At 38.0% G+C, this 21,823-nt stretch overlaps 1 protein-coding gene across 1 annotated transcript; it reads left to right on the top strand.

Annotated features, from left to right (window-relative positions):
- Nucleotides 1-1,975: 1,975 nt before the first annotated feature.
- On the top strand, nt 1,976-14,142 carry LOC139444732 (probable E3 ubiquitin-protein ligase makorin-1). Its single transcript, XM_071225666.1, has 7 exons — nt 1,976-2,043; nt 5,786-5,911; nt 7,774-8,054; nt 9,311-9,549; nt 10,511-10,725; nt 11,385-11,495; nt 13,582-14,142. The coding sequence occupies exons 1-7, from the start codon at nt 1,982-1,984 to the stop codon at nt 13,880-13,882; spliced, it is 1,335 nt and encodes a 444-aa protein (XP_071081767.1). The 5' UTR covers nt 1,976-1,981; the 3' UTR covers nt 13,883-14,142.
- The last annotated feature ends 7,681 nt before the right edge of the window (nt 14,143-21,823 follow it).

The following is a 21,823-nucleotide window of genomic DNA, read 5'->3' as shown; positions in this document are numbered from 1 at the left end:
GTTCAGTCACAAGGATTACGATACACAACAAAACCATTATATACTAAGGAATAAAATACGACCAACATATATACAAGTTATAAATAAAAACAAAAGGGATCAATGTCTTGTATAACATAGGAAGTGTCTTTAAATTATGGTGGTCGAGAGGGGACATCGCTTTCTCGCCCTCAATTACGATCCCGATAAAGGGATAACACAAGACGAAAAAAGCCATAAGACGAGACGAGAAAGCGATTTCGAATTGGCAAAAAATACGTTTCTAATGTTTTATAAAGTAAACAATGATGCATCATTGTATAACGATAATTTTGCTTACATATAGCATAAATATATTCCCAAAGGAGTACTGACTAAAATATATTTGTTACATATTATTGCATGTGTTACATTTCCCCATTCATTCTTGTCAGATACATGTGCCTTACAACGTGAAAACGTATAAATTATAAGGCCACTTCTATTAATAACCGTATTAGATCCGTGGTCGAAATAAATATAAAATTGCAATTTGTAAAAAATGTTTCCTGAAAAGATGTTTATCTGTTGGGTGATAAAAAGGTCTCAGTTTGTTCCTAAAATTATTTGAAAAAAGAGACGGGGTTAAACAAGAAAGATCGTGCGATCCGTCACCCAAGTAAGTAAAAAGAAAATCCGCCTAAAAAGGGCTAATTACTTGGAGATTGTTGGATTTAGCAATTATTGCCTATAGATATTTTCTGTAATTCGATGCTGACAAATCATTTCTTAGTGTCATTGCTTAATTGTCACGAATGCAACATTTGGAGAATGTGTTTTCCAGCATGCAAGCAGAGGTGATTATAACTCTACCCACACTGTGTATTTTGTCAGTATTCTGTTTGAACATACACTGAGCAGCAAAAGAAATTATACCTCGCAGTTGATTTTATCATGTTTGATTTTCGACTGAACATATCTTCAGTTAGCGATATTTTATATACAATTTAACTGTACTGGCGCTTAGACATCACTCAAAGAATACTTCTACATGGCTCTACTTTTAAAAATATAATTTGATTTAAAACCCTTATAAAATATATAAAACATATCGCATAATATACAATTGCGGATGGGTATGTTAGCCATAGAATATTTGAAAATCAATAAATTTATGTGTTTCTTCGGCACTAATTTACATTTCAAACATGGTAGGGCTCATGTGGTTGCTAATTTATTCCTTACCTCCGTGTTCATTGAACGGATTTATTTTTACATAAAAACAACAAGCCACAGATGACTTTTTAGAAACTGTCGTCACGCCGAAGGACGGGTTCGATCCCCTATATGGGTACAATGTGTGAAGCCCTTTTCTTGAAAGCGGTGTAATAACATATCCAGTCACTATTGTCAAACAAAGGATTAGACAAAACCATCGATCGTATAAAGCCTATACCTCACATTTGTAAATCCAAAGACATAAAAAAATGATGAACACAATAGAACGAATCTTGCAGTGAATATAGTCATGTGTGAAGAGAGATATAGTATACAATCTATGGTATATCATTCACAACTTTATCTAGCATCCGTTGTATATCAGAAACACTGATATTGATATACTAATGGAAAGAATATGTTTTGCAAAAATCCTCCCCGGTCACTGATATCAAACAGTTTACCATATATATGAAGCGACGAACTGCAAGAATCTTGTCTGAAGAATGGTTCGTCTAAGCATCTAACTGATGCAATCAAAGTTTATTAGTTTTCCAGCAGTAGTATCCCTTGCTATCTCTGTTTCGTACGAATATGATAAGGTGCGTTTTTTGTCTAAAGAATCAGCATAAACATAAGAATAAATTAAATATATCCATATTGTGTTGTTATGTTTTATATTATTTACTTCTTTGTGCGTAATTACCTAAATTGTGCAATCGCAAGTTCAGTTATACAGACAAGCTAGACATGGACGATACGTAGCAGGCGCATGTATGGTTAAACGGGTTGAAAACATTACAACATGGCGGAAGGTTGTGATAGCCAACCTGAAACACCCGTCTGGAGCAAAGACATCTTTTGCAGGTGATACTTTTGAAGGGAGGGCAGTAACAGGCCAATGCCATGTTCACATGTAGAGCGTTTATAATTGTATTATCTCAGAGAAAGGGCTATCTTTCATTCAGATATCATTATTGAACCTCGTGCCCTCTGCATGAACTGTCGGCATTGGATCGGGTCCAAAAATAATTCCATGTTTTCATAATCAGGGTGCAGTGAAATGCTGCAACACTATTGACATGTTGCGTGTATCAGGGGAATTGCACCATGACCATATTATTTTGAAGCGACACATTAATACTTATTAACATTAATTTGCAGTGATCTTGTGAACAGTGCGTAGTCTAGGAAAACAGGCCAGTCAGCTGATTAGCCAGGATACGTATTGTAAAGCTAAGACGAGTCATATTCAATGAGTACTCTAAGCTATATGATTGCCAGTATGTCACCAAATTCTGCACAGTTCTAGTACCAAGACATCTTTCATACAATATAATGATTGATATATATATGTATACAAATGTTATTTTTTTGTGGTGTTTGTAGATATACTTACACATATCCTGTGTTATGTTTTCATTTGACACTTTAGAAACGTTCGTAATTTTCTCTCTAATCACATGAACAACTGTAAAAGGTCTCATTCACTTATAAAAGACAACTTTCTCTAAAAAAACAAGCCATCATCTGAGTATTTACAATGTCTGTGTTATGCTACCTTTGCAAACAAGCTATTGTTAGGGTTTGTTTTAGATGTTGATTGTGTGGATGTTTTCATTTTCTCTTTATACATTAGGTCATGATGGTGAATATGGATTATATTAAAGGGTGACTATTCCAACAACGTGGAGACCATTTCCAGTTCTAATCTAGACTGTTATAACTATTGCCGTGTATGAAATTGGGACATTATCTAAGTGTGTAATTGAGATACTCAATATCATTACCGATAATCGGTTAGCTCATTTCGCAGACAAACAAATACAAATTTGCTGGGATTGCTAATTGTCCCAAGACTAATGCCTCTTACATATAAGTGTGACAAGGTGAGAGGAGATTGATAAGTATAACAATATCCTGGAATCACTTGCTAGAGAAGAATCATTGTAATAAGGTGTATTTAGTTTACTGAAGAAACATTCATCAGACGCACAGAAGGCCCGGGTTCGATTCCCCTCAATGGTACAATGTGTGAAGCCCATTTCTGGTGTCCCCTGCTGTGATATTGCTGGAATATTGCTAAAAGCTGCGTAAAACCACACATACTCACTGATCAGACACATGATAAAGAGATTGCATTATGAATATTTATTTATGCAACATATTTGTCTTGTGATACAAGGGTCAGTAAAAAATACAAATTCTTTATGCAGATCGTGCACTGGGTTTGAAAATGTTTCTCTCTTTGTCCTTATAACATGTATAAATGGTAGAATGTTGAGTTCATATGTTTTCATACATCGTTTTATGATTTTTTCTCTTTGCATGAAGCATGTATATTTTTGATACATTATTTGTGGGCTGTTATCCTGGCTGTTATTACAGATAGTATATAACTTGAGGTTTTATGATAATCCACAGTTTGGAGCCCATTCAGGGATTTTGTCAGACATGTAAAAAAGCCGATATTCAACCCAAGTCTGCAGCAAATGTCATGACTGGTGTTATGGCTTTGTGTGAGGTTATTTGTATTTCACTGAGAACAGTAATATAACAGATGAACTGTCTTTAGTCCTCAGATTTTGACATATATATACTCTTTAAAAAAATAAAAACTGAGCAAAATAACATTCTGGAAAAACTAATATATGATCTAGATTGTTTGATTATAGACTTAAAGCCCATAACTGTCGTTCGGAATACCCTGTGTTTTTTGTTTGAGGTTCCACGATCAAAAATCACATTCCAACTGTCACTTTCATGATCTGATAAGCAATGCTCTGATTGGTCAGATGAAAGGTCGTTCTGACATGACCCGTAATGGGATGTCCTCAGATCTTTGTTTAGTGGTAGCAAGAACTAAGATCTGATTTCAATAAGATCGGGCAAGGACTATAGAACTAGTGCCAATTTCTAACACTGATTACCCAAACAATGTAGACACAGGATCAATTTCACACTAGGAACATATAAACATGATAAACATGATAAAAAACCTGTTTAGATCTTGCTTTGAAATGAGAAAATCTTGAAGTAGAAAATCAGACCGGAGGCTCATAAAGATGTGACTATGGCTCTACAACATAAGACTGCCTCCGTGGTCTAGTGGTAGACCGTCCGCCCGCAGAGCGTCGACCGCGTCATACCAAAAGGCGTTAAAAGATGGTACTTGTTGTTTCCCTGTCTGGCGCTTGACGTTAAGGGGCTAAAACAAGGACTGGTCGGCTCAGAGTCAGTATACTGTGTCTGAGTGGAGTATTCATGTTAAACCACGGCATGGTATCTCAGTGAGCTAGCACTATAAATCGGCATCAGTCCGGACTAGTACAAGCAGCCACACAAACACAGACACGTACATGCACGTTGCTAAATAAGTGCAATAATCTTGGACGCGACGTTAAACCCCATTTCACCTCACATCTACAACATAACCCTGTCCCCTCAGTGTCATCCAGATTTGTGTGGGCCCCCTGAAGGTCTGGGTTAGAATTCTTCAGCAACCCATGCTAATGGGATCGGATGATAAGGCTCGCTCACTTGGTTGATGCAGGTCTTCGTATCCCAATTGTTTAGATCAATGCTCATGATTTCAATCACTAGATTGTTTGGTCCCAACTTAGTTCTTTACAGACTAGTCTGTGCAAAAAAACCAAACCTCCAGTCTTCTTCGCCTAACATGGCTCTTAATCTCATTTTCAGTAGATTTTAGTGTTGTTATATATTGGACTATTGCTAGCTTGCTATATGTACTAGATAGAACATAATTCTTCTAGTCTTTGCCTTCCTACTAGTGGCTATGTCCCAGACTGACAAACAGCCGTCATATAGCTGGAATATTGCTGAGTGCAGCGTTAAACAACAAAGAAACGGAAGATTTGTGAGATTTTCTTGTTCTTCCTAGTGTCGGCCATGTCTGCTGATGTTGAAAATATCAGTTTCAAACAGAGACAGTCCTTGATATTATGATTAAAGTGCTACATTTTACGTACTACAGAAAATGATTCTTTTTGGAAACAATACAATCTCTACTGAAACCTTTCTTTCTTTAAATTGTAAAAAAAAACCAAGCAGTTCAAATTGAAGAAATGGACACAAAACAGAATCATGTAAAACTGGTAGAAATATGAGATCGAGTTGATTTGATTGTGTTTTTCAGCCTTACTATCTTGACAGATTTTGCTAGAGTTGACCAGTATTTTATACTTTATGTTGAAGCTTATATTGGAGATGATTTGAAGACTGCCTGCATGGTCTTGTTGATAAAGTGTCTGACTAGAGAATGGAAGGTCATACCAAAAGACATTTAAAGATGGTACTTGCTTTACCCTGCTTGCTGCTCGACATAAGGGGGTAAAACAAGGACTGCTTGGCTCATAGTCAGAATACTGTGTAGGGTATTCATGTAAAAATTGCAGTATGGTATCTCAGTGGGCAAGCACTATAAAACCGACATAAGTGCAGAAGAGTACAAACAGTCACACATCCGTGCATGCACATCGCAACAGATGCAATGCATTGTGCAATAATCTTGAGTGCGACGTTAAACCCCATTTCACCTCACCTAAATAATTTGCGGTGATTAAAATATCTGTTTCTGACCACACAGGTACTATCTCCATGGTGTGTGTCGCGAGGGCGACAGTTGCCGCTACTCCCATGACCGGTCCGCCCAAGCATCCATGGTATGCCGCTTCTATCTCAAGGGAAACTGCACCTATGGAGACAAATGCAGGTCAGCGGCAAACCTTATGACAAACTACTGTGAGAAATGGTTGTCATATTTGATAAACCAGTTTATTACTTGCACATGATTCTATCACACGTTTAATAAACATTCAGCTGTATTATTGTGTTATACCAAATACATGCTTATGTACTGTGGGAACAAGCTTCACTAACAAATGCTGAAAACTCCCAACATACCTCGGCTTATTTAAGAAATTGTGAAATCTAAAAAAAAAGAGTTATAAACGGTAAATTCTAAAGAAAATACTAAACTCGCTCCTGTGTAATACAAATTTTATGAAATGATTGCATAATTCTTGCTCATCAGATACCAGAACTATTCACTCGTTTCATAAAATTGGTATTACAGGGGAGCTCGTTGAGTATTCTTTATGTTTCATATCTCCATTTTGGTATGGTAAATACCCTGGTCCAATTTGCCTCCATAGCATCTTTTCAGATCTTCATCTGTTTTTTGCTCGTCATGCCGAAAACCTGGGTTTGATTCCCGACATGGGTACAATGTGTGAAGCCCATTTCTGGTGTCCCACGCCGTGAAATTGCTGGAATATTGCTAAAAGCGGAGTAAAACCATACTCACTCACTCACTCATCTCTGTTTTTGGTAACTTTTCTTGCTCATTGGTGTATCTTGAATGGACGGCTATTTTTAGGTACTCATATAGGTGGGTATTGAATGGATCCAGGGTATTTATATTTTCACAGAATGGGAATACGACACATTGCATTATCAAGGATGTTGTATCAAATCTTAATATAAGATGAAGAGCAAAAGCAGAAAGTTTCCATTTTTATTTCATGTTGGCAGGGATAAATTTTGCTATATCTAAGCTGCACCAGTGCAGGTAAACCATTGTTAGTGCAGGTAACTTTATTGCCAGGATGTATCCCTGGATATGTATGCACCTTAACCAATAACCCCTGAGATCTGTTGACCAATATTTAGGAAATACACACTCTGTGTTTAATGTAGAGCTAGGTTAACTGAAGATTTAACATTAAATATGATTTGAAATTGAACATGCTGGCATGAGGATGCAAATGTAAAAGTTTGAATGGCTAAATCTACAGGTAACCTAGCTCTACATTATGTTTATCTCAATTTTACCATGACTAAATAAAACATGAAGTTAGCTCAAGCATCAACCGATTCCTTCTAGGGCATCCTGTTGAGGTCATTTTTTTTTCTATTTCGATAGTATTGCAATACTATATAGGTATACCTATTGCAATAGTAGTCCGATAGTTAGTGATGGGTATTTGCCTGACTTTTGTATTGCAATTTATTGCAATAATGATGCATGTATCACAATATATTTCCTGCGTTCTTCCATCTGTAATACATGGGTACAATGTGTGAAGCCCATTACTGGTGTTCCCCGCCGTGATATTGCTGGAATATTGCTAAAAGCGGCGTAAAACCATACTCACTCACTCCATCTGTAATTTGTTATGAACCTAAATAAAAATACCCAGTAACCCACACTTTTGACAACTTCATTGTCTCCCATTTTGTGGGATGTTGCTATGGTCACAACACATGCAGAATAGACACATTCTATGAAGGAGTCTGGTTTGCATTTTGATCACTGTAGTCAATTGCTTATTTCTGAATTTCATAATTTCAATTTGACTTTTCACTTATCTGAACTTTGCCAACAAGATGAAAATATTTGAAAAAACAATATTGTGAAAACGCAATATGCCAGTGATTGTGATGCTTATTCATTATTATTTCAAATCATCTTTTACCAATTTTACAGTGCACCTCTTGCAATAGTAATTAGTAATCCTGGTTTGCTGTTTGTAGTAGAAGTAACCTGTGTGTTCTCGGTGTGATGTTCTGCAGATACGACCATGTAAAACCACAAAAAGATGCCTCGAAACCCCAACCTTCCAACAAGATCTCATCCAACGACGTTAATCCCAAGTCAGCTGTAAGCAACTCCCACAAGCCACCGCCAGTCAGCAGCTCTTGTAATGCTGACTTCAAGAGTAACATGGTGTCTCTGAAGAAGGGCGTGGCACCAAGTTCCCAACCTCAGGTGACCTTATCCTCTCTAGGGAAACCAGCAGAGGAGTGGGTCAAAGCTAAAGAATTTGTCCCAGGGCAGCCCTACGAGGGTGCAGGTGAGATTCCTCCCCCATAGGGATTAATCTTGGGCTGTTGACAGATAGTGCTAGATTTAGCAGACCGCCTCTTGGTCTACTGGAAAGAGTGTTTGACTGGAGAGTGGAAGGTCAGTGGTTCTGTCCCAGTCCGCGTCATACCAGAAGGTGTGCGAAGATGTACTTGTTGCTTCCCTGTATGACACTTAACATTTAAGTAGAAAAAGACAAGGACTGGTTGGCTCGGCATCAGTATACTATAGCTGGGTAACTTTGTTAATTCTGGTATCTCAGTGGGTTCGCACTATAAAACTGGCATAAGTCTGACCTAGTGCAAGCAGCCACAGAAACATGTGAATGCATGCCACTATATAAGTGTGATTATCTTGAATGCAACATTAAATCTATTTTCTCCTCGCCACCCCCTGGACAAGTAAATGATGAATAGTATTGTACATTTTATTACATCTATTGACACTTCACCAAGCAAGCATAGCCTTCAAGCAAGCAGAGGCTTCACCCAGCAAGCATAGGCTTCACTAAGCAAGCATAGGCTTCACCAAGCAAGCATAGGCTTCACCAAACAAGCATAGGCTACACTAAGCAAGCATAGGCTTCACCAAGTAAGCATAGGCTACACTAATCAAGCATAGGCTTCACCAAGCAAGCATAGGCTTCACTAATCAAGCATAGACTTCACTAAACAAGCATAGACTACACAAGGCAAGCATAGGCTACACCAAGCAAGCATAGGCTACACCAATCAAGCATAGGCTTCACTAAGCAAGCATAGGCTACACTAAACAAGCATAGACTACACAAGGCAAGCATAGGCTACACTAAACAAGCATAGACTACACAGGACAAGCATAGACAACACTAAACAAGCATAGACTACACAAGGCAAGCATAGGCTTCACCAAGCAAGCATAGGCTTCACCAAACAAGCATAGGCTTCACCAAGCAAGCATAGGCTACACTAATCAAGCATAAGCTTTACTAAACAAGCATAGGCTTCACAAAGCAAACAAGGCTTCACCAAGCAAGTATAGGCTACACAAGGCAAGCACATTCAAGGCTTAACCAAGCAAGCAAATTATAGGCTTCACTAAGCAAACATAGGCTACACAAAGCAAGCCTAGGCGACACAAAGCAAGCATAGGCTACACCAAACAAGCATAGGTTACACAAAACAAGCATAGCCTCCACAAAGCTAGCATGGGTTACACAAAGCAAGCTTATTTCAGTAACTCATCCCTTATCCCCTCTAATTCCAGTTCCAAGTTCCTATGCCAAAGCTGCCAAGGTAGGCAAGCCCGATGAAGAAGAGACCCTACCCACAGAAGATAGTTTGTATGAAGCAACAGACAATTCGAAACTGCTGTGCCCGTTTGCTGCCCACGGAGAGTGTTGGTATGGCGACAACTGCGAGTACCTCCATGGCAATATTTGTGACCTATGTGGCCTTGCTGTCCTTCACCCTGACGAACCTGAGCAGCAGGAACAACACAGGAAGGTAAGGCTCTCGGTCCTGCCCCTTGAAGATTGTTTGTTTGTTTGTTGTTTAACGCTGCACTCAGCAATATTCCAGCTATAAGATGGCGGTTTGTAAATAATCAAGTCTGGGCCAGACAATCCAGTGATTGACATCATGAGCATCCATCCACGCAATTGGGATACGATGACATGCATTTACCATGTCAGCGAGCTTCACAAGCCGATCCCGTCAGTCGCCTCTTGCAACAAGCATAGTCGCCTTTTACGGCAAGAATGGGTTACTGAAATCCTGTTCTACGTTGCTTGAAGATTGGTAGAAGGCAGCCCCGAATCAGCCTTGTGTACCCAGTGTATTCTGTCTCCATTCTATTTAAGAAATAAACGAGGAGTGTGAGTTGTTTATTGTACAATAAAATCTTGCAGGGAGAATAAACCATGACACTGAGAGACCAAGAGTCGTTTATTTCTTCTATAAGATATCAACATCATGTAATCCTCTTTAATGATGTTAATAAAATGTACAAGCTATAAACATATTTACCTGTATTTAAATGATGATGACTCCCTGAACACAATCCGACCTTGGCGATGTCGGACAAATCCATTTTATAAACAGGGGGTTAAGTTTAAAATGTCCCGGATATTCTCACAATGCAAGCGTATGTTCGAATCTCCAGAAATGATGCCATGGTAGAACAATTTTTTGTCGTGAAATAAACAACGCTTCTTTCTTCTTTGTTCTTTACAATTTATGGCGAAGCTATCTTATATCATGATGTAAGTGGGGCACTGGTGGCCCAGTTGTGTAAGGTGCAGCAATTCGCTGTGTGCAGCTATGTCCATTGGGCACACCAGAAAACCATCATCATGGGTTTGAATCCATGTTTGCCCCAGTAATGTTTATAGGTTTGTTAGCACCATACCCATATTTTAAAAGTTTAGGAAATTGATTTACTAAGATAATGTCCCATTTTTTGCAGGAGTGTATAGAGCGTCATGAAAAGGACATGGAGTTGTCATTTGCAATTGCTCGCAGTAAAGATAAAGCATGCGGTATATGTATGGATGTGGTGGTGGAGAAGAACCCAGCCAGTGAGCGGCGCTTCGGAATTCTGCCAGGCTGTAATCACTGCTTCTGTCTCTCCTGTATACGCAAGTGGAGGTGTGCCAAGCAATTTGAAAATAAAATAATCAGGTAGGAAACTGACCTTGTATCGTGTTTATGATAGCTGCACATTTATTTTCTTATCTGTTCAACATCTTACCTTTATTCTTCTACTGAAAAGTACTTAGTGTGGCTTAATTGTTTTGCACTATTAGATTAAACACTCGAAAATCCACAACATTTGCCTCTGTTCACCCTGCAACAAGTGGGTACCTGTCAGGATTGGATGATAATGTACCTGGATAAATGCAAATCCTAGAGCCTTACAATCAGCTTGGGGTGTATACTCCCCAGGGAGCTGAGAATGCATCTGTTGACTGGGGTAAAAATATCATATGCATGTATATACAGACATATATATATAAGATACAATTTAAGATTAAAACACATTTTTAGAATAACATAAATAATGAGATACTAACATATAACAAAAAATGTTACAAATTTTGGGAAAGACTCATCCATAGTGTGGAGTCTTGTTCTACTCCTTTAATTAAGGTCTATATATGATCATGATGATTGCACATTGATTGCACACTCAGTATCCCTGTTAAGTGAATGTGTCTACAAGCATATGCCAGATAATTTATATACACATATATGCTAAATCTTCCTCAGCAATACCAGATTCATCAGAAGGTGCTGAGACAGACGATGGTGTTTGATATGGTAACTTTGTTGTGTTCCAGAGCCTGTCCTGAGTGCCGGGTGCAGTCCGACTTTGTCACACCCAGCCAGTATTGGTATGAGACCAAAGAGGACAAGGAGAAACTAATTGAAGGTTATAAGGGTGCATTAAGGTAAACGGTAGTATGGCACTAACCCTTGTATATATTAGGCTAAAAAAATAATAGTCTTGGTTCTCAGGCACTGCCCACATCATCATAAAGTTCATTGCATGTTTTGTTTCCATTTTCCATTTTTTGCGTTTATTGTCCCCCGCCGTGCGAAAGAGCGAAGCGGGGGATATAGTATTCACGACTGTCTGTACGTACGTCCGTACGTCTGTACGTCCCACCTGTTTGTTGCCGCGATATCTCAAGAACTAAACACTGGATTGTCTTCATATTTGGAACTATGGTGTATATATAGACACCACAGACACCAGTCGGTTTTGGTGACCTTGACCCCATTTTCAAGGTCACAGCAGGCAAATCTGCTTTTGGAGTTGGAAAACAGTGTTGCCACGATATCTCAAGAACTAATCGCTGGATTGTCTTCATATTTGGTACTATGGTGTATATACAGGCGGGGGACATTTCGTCACTTTGTGACAAATACTTGTTGTGTTTAAGTATTAGGATTTTTGTATTTTATTGAAAATGGAAATAAAAACAAAACGTGCGGCAGACTTTATGATGATGTGGGTGGTGCCTGAGAACCAAGACTATCTTTTTTTTTAGCCTTAAGGTGCTTTGTTCAGCCAGACCTTTACATTTCAGATTTGGTGGAAAGTGTATGTTGTTATATATGTGAGCTTTAAAATTGTCGTAGAACTATGACTCTTTATGGAATGTCTATGCCCTTGCTTGCGAATATCTGGTAATAGCTAAAAAAATAAAAAATAAAACAATTGCAATAGTGTTTAAACCGAAATAAACTTAGAAGGTATATCATACATTTTCAGCTCGCTGATGGGAATAAGTCATAATTGGTAAATACAATGTTTTAGCAGTGTTTCCTATGATCTATTGTTCGTGTTTTGAAAGTGCAAGAGGTAATCACTCGGTTTTGTGGGCACAAACGATACAGCAGACCCATACTGTCCAATCATTTTCATCTACATGTCATCTTTTGGCTGCATTCTTACCTGTCATAAGCTCCTTACACAGGTCAGACACCGTCTTAATTTTTGTCATAAACTTAAGATAACTTAGCGCAAAGATAGTTTTGAGAATAGAGATAGCTAATTTTAATTTTCGCCGTGACAACTTTACATCGATCTTAGTGCTAAGACAGCTTTGTGCATAAACCACCAGTGTCTTGAGTATAAAAAGACAGCTAACTAGATTCAATGGCAGAGAGATTAGTGATGGCATTTGACTGTGACATCATGGTAACCAATGGTCTGCAAAGCATTGTGATGCAATTTCATTGTAGCAATATTTGCAAAGATCTATTGCTTGATCTCACCTAAGCAATACCTCCTGTGGAAGCCAGTTTGGGATGATAATTCTTTAATGGGCTGCCATGATGTTACTGAAGTAAAGGTGACACTGACCTTGAACAACACTCACTCACTCACCCACTCACTCACTCACTGAGTTCTGGCTGGTCTAAAGAATTATAACAAAGTTGGATGTTGTTCTGTATGTCATATAATGAAATATATATAATGAATAGATTATGTTTCTGATGGTGTAAAAGAATTGCTTTTTTCCATTTATAGCCTGACAAGTTTATTGTTCAAGAGTGCCATCCTTTCACTTCAAGACTTATAGTTTCAATGAACAGGACAAGTGAAATACTTGAACCTAATACCTTGACCATCAAGGCATTACCATATTTGACGTAATAAGCGTCCAGGGCGCTCTCCAAATTAGAAATAGGGGGCTCTTATTAGAATATTATTTTGGTAAAAAAAAGAAAGATAAATTTCGTGGCTTATGCTGACAGTCTGAACTGTTTATATACGACAGATATATTTTTCAAGAATTTAATTGCTCATAATTAAGGGGGCATATAACACACGAGTGCGGTTTATACAAGAATAAATAAGTCTTGTGTACATTGATCAATCGGAAGGGATGCTAATTGGGATCTTTCACTTGCCAAAATAGTAGCAAATATCGCCGTGGGCGCTTATTAGAGCGGGGCTCTTATTACGTCGAATACAGTAATAACAAAGGTAACGAAACAGTACTAAACAAGGCTCTTTCTTTTCAGTTCAAAACCATGTCGGTATTTCGATCAGGGAAGAGGCGAATGTCCTTTTAACGAAAAGTGCTTTTACCTTCACGCATATCCGGATGGGCGGATAGCAGAACCCCAGCCGCGGAAGGTCCGGAGGCGGAGGAACGCAGACGGGGAGACAGACATTGTTAGGCGGATCAGTTTGTGGGACTTCTTCGAGGAGAGGGACATGCGACACAATTTATGGATCCTGGAAGAGGAGTTCTTGTCTCACCTTCTACTAGATATAATGTTGGATAGTGATTCCAGTAGTGATTCTGATGACTTGTGGTAGCTTTTGATTGGTCAGAGACTGGCATGTTGTGTTCTAATTGGCTAATTTATTTGGACGCACTAACTACACTTGCAGGGATTGATTTTGGCCCCTGTTCAGATCAGGGTGATTGAATTATGTGAGAGTCCACTTTCGTTTGTTTCTAGAGGATAGAATCCGCTACTCTGGAAGAGGGATGACAGTGTAGTTGCTAGGATAATATTCTGACTCAACATTAGACTGCTATCAGCCTTCAATAACAAATAAACCATTTTCGTACAGGAACTTCTATGTACTTATTACATTGTAATATGATATTTTTGTAATGCCTTCGGACTCTTCACATCTTGTTTATCTTGTTTTTTTACTTGACTGTTTTCCATAATAATGTGTTTCTTAGAAATAAGACCCTGATAAGAACTGGGTTAGAACTGGTCTTCAGCAAACCATGCCTACCATAAAAGGTGACTATGCTTGTTTTAAGAGGCAACTAACAGGATATTGTGGTCATGCTCACTGACCGAGTTGATGCATGTCATCGTGTCCCATTTGCATGGATCGATGTTCATGATGTCAATCACTGGATTATCTGGTCCAGAATGGATTATTTACAGACCACTGCCATATAGCTGGAATATATAGAGTGCAAACGACAAACAACCCAAACAAAAATGAAATGAAAATTGAAGAAAGTCTTGGAAATGAGAATAATTAGTTTCAGTGCTTCGGACTACTGAGAGAATATTCGGTCAGGGGGCATGTAAAATATTTTAGTATTATTTTGTTTTTATTTTAATGACCAGCTTTTGGCTGTTTTGCTGGGTACATGTGATGACACCTTCTACAAAAATAGTGGAAAAAAGTACCATATGTATTTTTAATATTTTTGTTAAGATTTCCAAGCACATACATATTCACAGATTTCTTAAAAAGTTGTCTGCAGAAGGCTTTGTTGCTGTATGTTGTTACTACACGTTTTTTTACCCGAGCATTACGTTTCAACGAACAAAATATGACCAAAATATTTATTCGGTGGTCGGAATTCTTTTGCCGTGGACGAGATGCAGTGTTCCAAATTAGCTCGAATATCAAAGAATTCTGGGCATAATCCTAATAAAACATGAAAAGTTAGGGGCCCCCAGATTGAACTATTTCAGCATCAAACATCAAAGAACCAAGGTCCCTCCTTAATTTCGAATACTGAGTTGGTAATATTTTAGTGTAAGTCTGATATTGGCTTAACTTGTTTTGAGATGCCCCTGTCAAGTGAGGCTTCGTGAGCTTATTCAAGAGACGGAGCCCAGTTTGGGTTCCTCTACAGCCAGACTGTGCCAGTCTTCCACTGTGTATAGACTTAGTATGTTAACTAGGAAGCTGTGTATATGCTCAATACTACTGGTACCCAGATGTGTTACATTGTCAACGTTCATACATCTCACTGCAAGCTCCGTATCTGGGAACATGGACTCACAAATCTCATTTATGCCAGCTACTTATTGAAAGTATCCATACTCGGCAGGGAATTCAGGTACAATGTGTGATCCCCATTCTTTACCTCCCTGAAATTTATTCTGCGACAGCTCATGTACTTCTAGTTGCGACATTAAACCTAATCGACACTGATTCAATGAATATGTGATCGTGGTGATATATTACAAAAGAGGGAGTACGGGTAGCCCAGTTGTTTTAGTTAATTCGAGTTGTGTCCCATGGGCATGCCAGAAATTGTTGATCTTGGGTTTGCATCCTGCTTCGCTCTAATTTCTAGCTTCGTCAGCATCATACCTGTGCTTTCGCCAAGGTGGTAAACATCTCCAACTTGCATCACTTTGGTCTTTTCGAAAGCTGATGCGCCATGATTTAACTGGAATACTGTTCCAGGCTGCACAGCTCATGCACTATTACAGAGGGAGCATACGGTCTTTCAGCACACAACATATAATGCCAAATTTGATGGAAGTGTTGTGTATCTAGGCATATGACTTACTCAGTTTAGTTTGTTTGTTTGTTTGTTTTTAACACTGCCCTAAGCAATATTCCAGCTACATGACGGCGGTCTGTAAATAGTCAGGTCTGGACCAGACAATCCAGTGATTGACATCATGAGCAAATGCTTGTCATAAGAGGCTACTAACCGGATCGGGTGGTCAGGTTCCCTGACTTGGTTGATGCATGTTATTGTATCCCAATTGCGTAGATCGATGCTCATGATAGCAATCACTAGATTGTCTGGTCCAGACTTGATTATTTACAGACCATCGTCATATAGCTGGAATATTGCTGAGTGCGGCTTTAAACAACGAACAACAACAGTCATGCTTATGATGATTACTAATGCTATTAAACACAGTTATCCCAGATATTCTTGTGATTGTTTAGGTGATTATGAGATACCACTTCTTACAGAGTCCTTATAAACAGTATCTACATGGATGTGATAACTGGTTGTATTGTCAGTTGTTCCTTATACTATTGTTCAAGTCAGTGTTAAACCAGCTTGGCCACTGGCCCATCCTATTGGTAGTTCATAGCAGTTTTCAGGGGGCACGGGTAGCCCTGTGTCTAAGGCGCCATGAATCGCTGTGCAGAGTTGCGTCCCTTAGGCAAGCCAGAAACCTATGATTGTGGATTCGAATCCCGGTTCACCCCGATTATGTTTCTAGGTTTGTCAGCACCATACCCATGCTCGTGGGGTCAAAGACCTGCATCACTCCGGGGTTTCCTCCCACATTAAGCTGACACGCCATGATATAACTGTAATACTGTTAAAAGCGGTGTTAAACGAAACTGACTCACTCACTCATTGCAGTTTTCACTCAGTCTTTGGATAGCATCTGCTGCAAGGGATTGGGTCACACATTGTAAGCAGAATACCATCTGTTGTTTATATACTGAACTTTAACCCACAATTCAGAGTTTGTCAGCTTCCTTACAGACATGGAGTAGGCATGGTGTAGGCATGGTGTAGGGATGTGAATGTTGACAATGAACTTGTAGGTGCTTGTGATAGAGATTGATTCTATTTGTACTTGGATGTGTTCAGGTGTAACTTGACATTAAGTCTGAACATATGAACGTTGGTTATTTTTTCATTTTCTTTTTGATATTCAGGATCCAATCATTGATTTGTATTTCTATTTTAAGACTTGCTACAGAATTGTTTTTTAGTACAAGGATTAACATTACATTAAATGGGAACAGAAATAGCTTTTGGAGTCAAACAGCCTGTGTCCAAAACTTCTAGATGTTGTAACCGCTAGCCAGTGCCTAACCTAAGAGGAGACTCAAACAGGATTAGTCAACAGAAATATGACGTGAGGATTTGTGGCAAAGGCCTGGTTATACGTTGAAGATCTCATACCCTGATGGCATGGAGTAGGTGTACTCTCTCACTGTCACAGACCTGAATGGGCAGTTCAGGGAGCTCCATGAACTGAGTAACTTCCCCTTCAATCCCTCATGCCTGGTAACCATGACTACAAGGTGAACTGTGAGGAACATCCTTTCAAATATCTCATGCCTGAATACCATGACTACCAGGTGAACTGTGAGGAACATCCTTTTATATATTTCATGCCAGGTTACCATGACTACCAGGTGAACTGTGAAGAACATCCTTTTAAATATTTCATGCCTGGTTACCATGACTACCAGGTGAACTGCGAAGAACATCCTTTCAAATATTTCTTGCCTGGTTACGATGACTACCAAATGAACTGTGAGGAACATCCTTTCAACTGCTACATGCCTGGAGTGGTTACCATCACTGCAAAATGAACTACATAACTTCCTCTAAAGTCTGTCATGTTTGATTATTACAAAGTAAAGCTTCTGTTGAGTCCATTATGTCCTGGTTGTCATGGCTGCTCTGTTAAGCTGATGCTCACTCATACACGAGAGGTGATAATAAAATAGTTGCAAAAATGAATAATCACAAGACTTTAGTACAGTTGATTTTGTATACAAATCTTCCATTTCTGCAGGCATGTATTCAGATGAGTTCCCAGCTTTATTAAAACTGTAAAAAAGCAAATCAAACAACTTTTCACATGTTGATAGATCTACTTTTAGTTGAGTCCTCCAGTGCTTTTTCTCAGACTTACTGCAGGGTTATGTTTTTATCCCTGTCCACGTTTACCTCCATAATGTTCACCCTTGTTCATATCCAGATCCCCCTACCTGTTGAAAGTGATGTTTTAATATATTACTTTTGTTAGTTCCAAACTAAACTGTTCTGTGATACACTCTATAGTCCTCGCCACTTGAAATAGAATCATGAAATATCACGATGATTAATAGCGAAGATAGCTGCATGGACCATGTGATCCAAACTCAATGGAGATGTTTATCGCTAAGAAAACAGACATTTCTTGAAAAGCACACTTTGCATTTTTTGTCAGTAGTATTTTTTATCAGCTGAATGGCTTGTTTTCACTTTAAGCACACATGCAGATGTTTTCATTAATTTATCATCATGATATTTTGTGATTCTATTTCAAGTGGCGAGGAGTTTAGTAATCTGTGATTGTATGCATATCTTCTAAGTTCAGACCAATTTAATTACTTGTTATATGGATCTGCCAGCTCATTTTTCTCGAAATTGATAAAATTCCCTCTGTCTCTCTGAAAACAATTTATCTATTCATCTATCAGCTGGAGACTGTCACCATATTTCCAAGGGATTGTTCCAGTACCTGATCTGGTTTCAGTTTATGGTCTCTCATAACACAATGCATAACACAATGCAGTGTCGATCAGACACCATCTCTTCAAGTAAAATATATAGAAAGACATTTCAGATTTCATATTTGCTCTTGAAGACATGGTTTGGATATAGTACCATGAGTGCAGTGTTTAAATGAAGCTGGGCTTGTTTATTTTAAACTTTAAGGTATTGTATGCACAATTATTTGTGCTAACTATGTAACTTTTCAGTCTCTGAAAAAAAAATCAGATTATTTTCATCTCCCCTTTTATTTAGCATCAGTGGTTCGTTAAGCCAAATTAGTTGAGAATGATAACTGGAATGTGAACGGATCCACTGGTCAGAGAACAAATAAAAATGCATTTGAGCAGATACTAGTACCTGCGTACCTGCATTATATAAATGTATATTATAATACAATTTCTGAAAAAAAGTCTGTCTTGATTCTGGCAAACAAGTTTTAGAATTGGCGTGGGCTTATTAGGATATTAATCCCAAGGCTTTGGTTTTCAGGCAATGGCCAGTGTTTTAGGTGCTTGGACACTGTCACACTCTGTCCCTTTAAAACTGTGACCTCCCAATGAAGCATTTTTAAGAACTGACAGCGTGATAACCAATTGTTTTAGATTCTTAATACTGGTGTCAAACCAGCATATTTTCATTTTTGTAAGACCACCCTTGCAATCCATGATAATATTAACAAACAAAACCTTGTTACCATGGTAGCTTCGACTGCATGATAATGACATGATACCTTGATATAAAAGGCTTGTATTGAGATGTATTTATTTATTGAGATTTATACTGCACTGTTTGCTCATAATCCAGTCAAATATGCCCTGAAATGAATGGCTCAAAACTTAGATTGCAGTTTGGAATCTTTTGTGAAGTTGTTTCATGTCATGCTTCGTTTTGTGACTTGTGTCTTCTTTTGTATCATTTTGTGACTTGTGTCTTCTTTTGTATCATTTTGTGACTTGTGTCTTCTTTTGTATCATTTTGTGACTAGGAAACACACCATGTGTCATATTGTGACCTAATTAGCATCACATTATGTATCATATCTTGACTTGGAAACGTGTCATGGATCATATTGTGTCTCGGTGTCATATTATGTATCATATTGCAACTTAGTATCACATGTATTTCATTGAGGCGAAGTGTCACATAATGTATCATATATACACAGTAACACATGTGACTTACCGGTAGTATCACATTATGTATATGTGACTTAGTATCACATAATGTGTCATGTGTGACAATGTATCACATTATGTGTTCTATTGCAACTATGTTTCACATGTATCATATTGAGACTCAGTGTCATATGTGTCATGTGTGACAATGTATCACATTATGTGTTCTATTGCAACTACGTATCACATGTATCATATTGAGACTCAGTGTCATGTGTGTCATGTGTGACAATGTATCACATTATGTGTTCTATTGCAACTATGTATCACATGTACCAAATTGAGACTCAGTGTCATATGTGTCATGTGTGACAATGTATCACATTATGTGTTCTATTGCAACTACGTATCACATGTATCATATTGAGACTCAGTGTCATATGTGTCATGTGTGACAATGTATCACATTATGTGTTCTATTGCAACTATGTACCACATGTATCATATTGAGACTCGGTGTCATGTGTGGCAATGTTTCACATTATGTGTTCTATTGCAACTATGTACCACATGTATCATATTGAGACTCAGTGTCATGTGTGGCAATGTTTCACATTATGTGTTATATTGCAACTATGTATCACATGTATCATAATATGTATCACCATGGCTCCACTGTGTACAGTAACTGCAATGATGGAAGCTTGTCACCAAAGTTGCTTTATAGATAATTGTGTGTGAACTTCTGAATATATCACTGTCAGCACCCTTTCTGTTGTGAATATAATAGTTAATAGTACATGATTGAAAAAAAGCAAAAAAAATGGCACATATCAGTACTTAATCAGGATTGTCAAAAATTTAAAAGTACTGGCATAAAAATGCATTTATGAGCACATTCTTCACAATTCATCTGTTTTGATATTGTGTGTTTTCAGCTTCTAAATATTATTACAGTTTTAATTATTGTTGTGGTGTGGGAATATTCTTAAATTTGAAGACTCTTCATAGCAGCATATTATGACCATTGTTATTGTCATGAGAGATCTGTGCAAGGTATGTACCATATTGTACTGCAATACTCCTCAAATACCCTACTATTTTGTGTAACTGGATGAAAACAGTATTATGTATTTGTTTTTTGGAGTTGAAATAGCTTAGGATATGTATGAGTGGTTTTTCATATGGGAAGTTATTGACAAACAATCTCTTATAATTTTAGGCAAAGGTGGAATGAATATTTACCAAGGCCCCTTCTAAAAGGTTTATTTAAGAGTTATTTTCAACCAACTACATATGCCCTTCAAGGATATCAGACCAAGGGCAAGTGACATAAATTTTCCAACTTGGTCACTGGACCCTTTTAGTTTTTTTAAGCTATTTAACGCCTATCAGTTTGTTTGGCCTAATATGTTTATAAAAATATACTCATGTTAGTTTAGGTCAAATAAGGATCAGTGCTGTTTGATAATGTATCTGTATCCTTTCAGACAATTTGTGAAATTCTATTGGCAAGTAAACATGTCAAGTATTTCAGTGTGACTATGTTATGTGTCCCTCCTAGTTATAATTCATAACTAGGTCAGCAGGAAACCTGAACATGTATCTTAATCTTAAACTCAGTTGCCTACCACTCATGGCATGACAGATTAACTGTAGTAATTTGAAAGAATCGGGTGTTAATTAATTTCTTTTGAGTAGTATACAATTTTTTTTTATTATTGACAGTGTGCATTCTTTGTTCTGATGGTTTCTGTTAATGATGATAGTGAGGTAGCACAGCCTCTTTGTTGTTTATTGAATGTTGTTTTTATCTATAGATGAATGGATCAAGCTCTGTGCATCTGTGTGTTTAACATTAATCATTCGCTTACACACTGCTGCCACAAAATGGATTTAAAAAAAACTACTGTTCCTGGAATACTGGAAAAAATATTGTCAGGTTTAACAACAAAGTTTGTTCACCGGACACGCTGGATGTTCTGATGAATAAGGTGTCACAGGTGCCCCGAACATTGTTTGACTCCTCCTTGTCTGAAACAAATCCACCACCCCCATCCCCCCTCCGAATATTCAATGGTCGGTCCTTAAGGTACTAAGTTTCTTTCATTTTTGTGG

This window comes from Haliotis cracherodii, unplaced genomic scaffold, assembly GCF_022045235.1.
Source record: "Haliotis cracherodii isolate W230 unplaced genomic scaffold, xgHalCrac1.p SCAF_6, whole genome shotgun sequence".
In the NCBI taxonomy this organism is placed as follows: Eukaryota; Metazoa; Mollusca; class Gastropoda; order Lepetellida; family Haliotidae; genus Haliotis; species Haliotis cracherodii.
This window is presented reverse-complemented; position numbering and strand designations above follow the sequence as displayed.

What these genes read in the sequence shown, in the direction of transcription:
- LOC139444732 (XM_071225666.1), top strand. Translation starts at nt 1,982, where the DNA reads ATGGCGGAAGGTTGTGATAGCCAACCTGAAACACCCGTCTGGAGCAAA. An exon ending in ACCTATGGAGACAAATGCAG is followed by an intron (nt 5,912 to 7,773) that starts GTCAGCGGCAAA and finishes GATGTTCTGCAG; the next exon opens with ATACGACCATGTAAAACCAC. An exon ending in TTTGAAAATAAAATAATCAG is followed by an intron (nt 10,726 to 11,384) that starts GTAGGAAACTGA and finishes GTTGTGTTCCAG; the next exon opens with AGCCTGTCCTGAGTGCCGGG.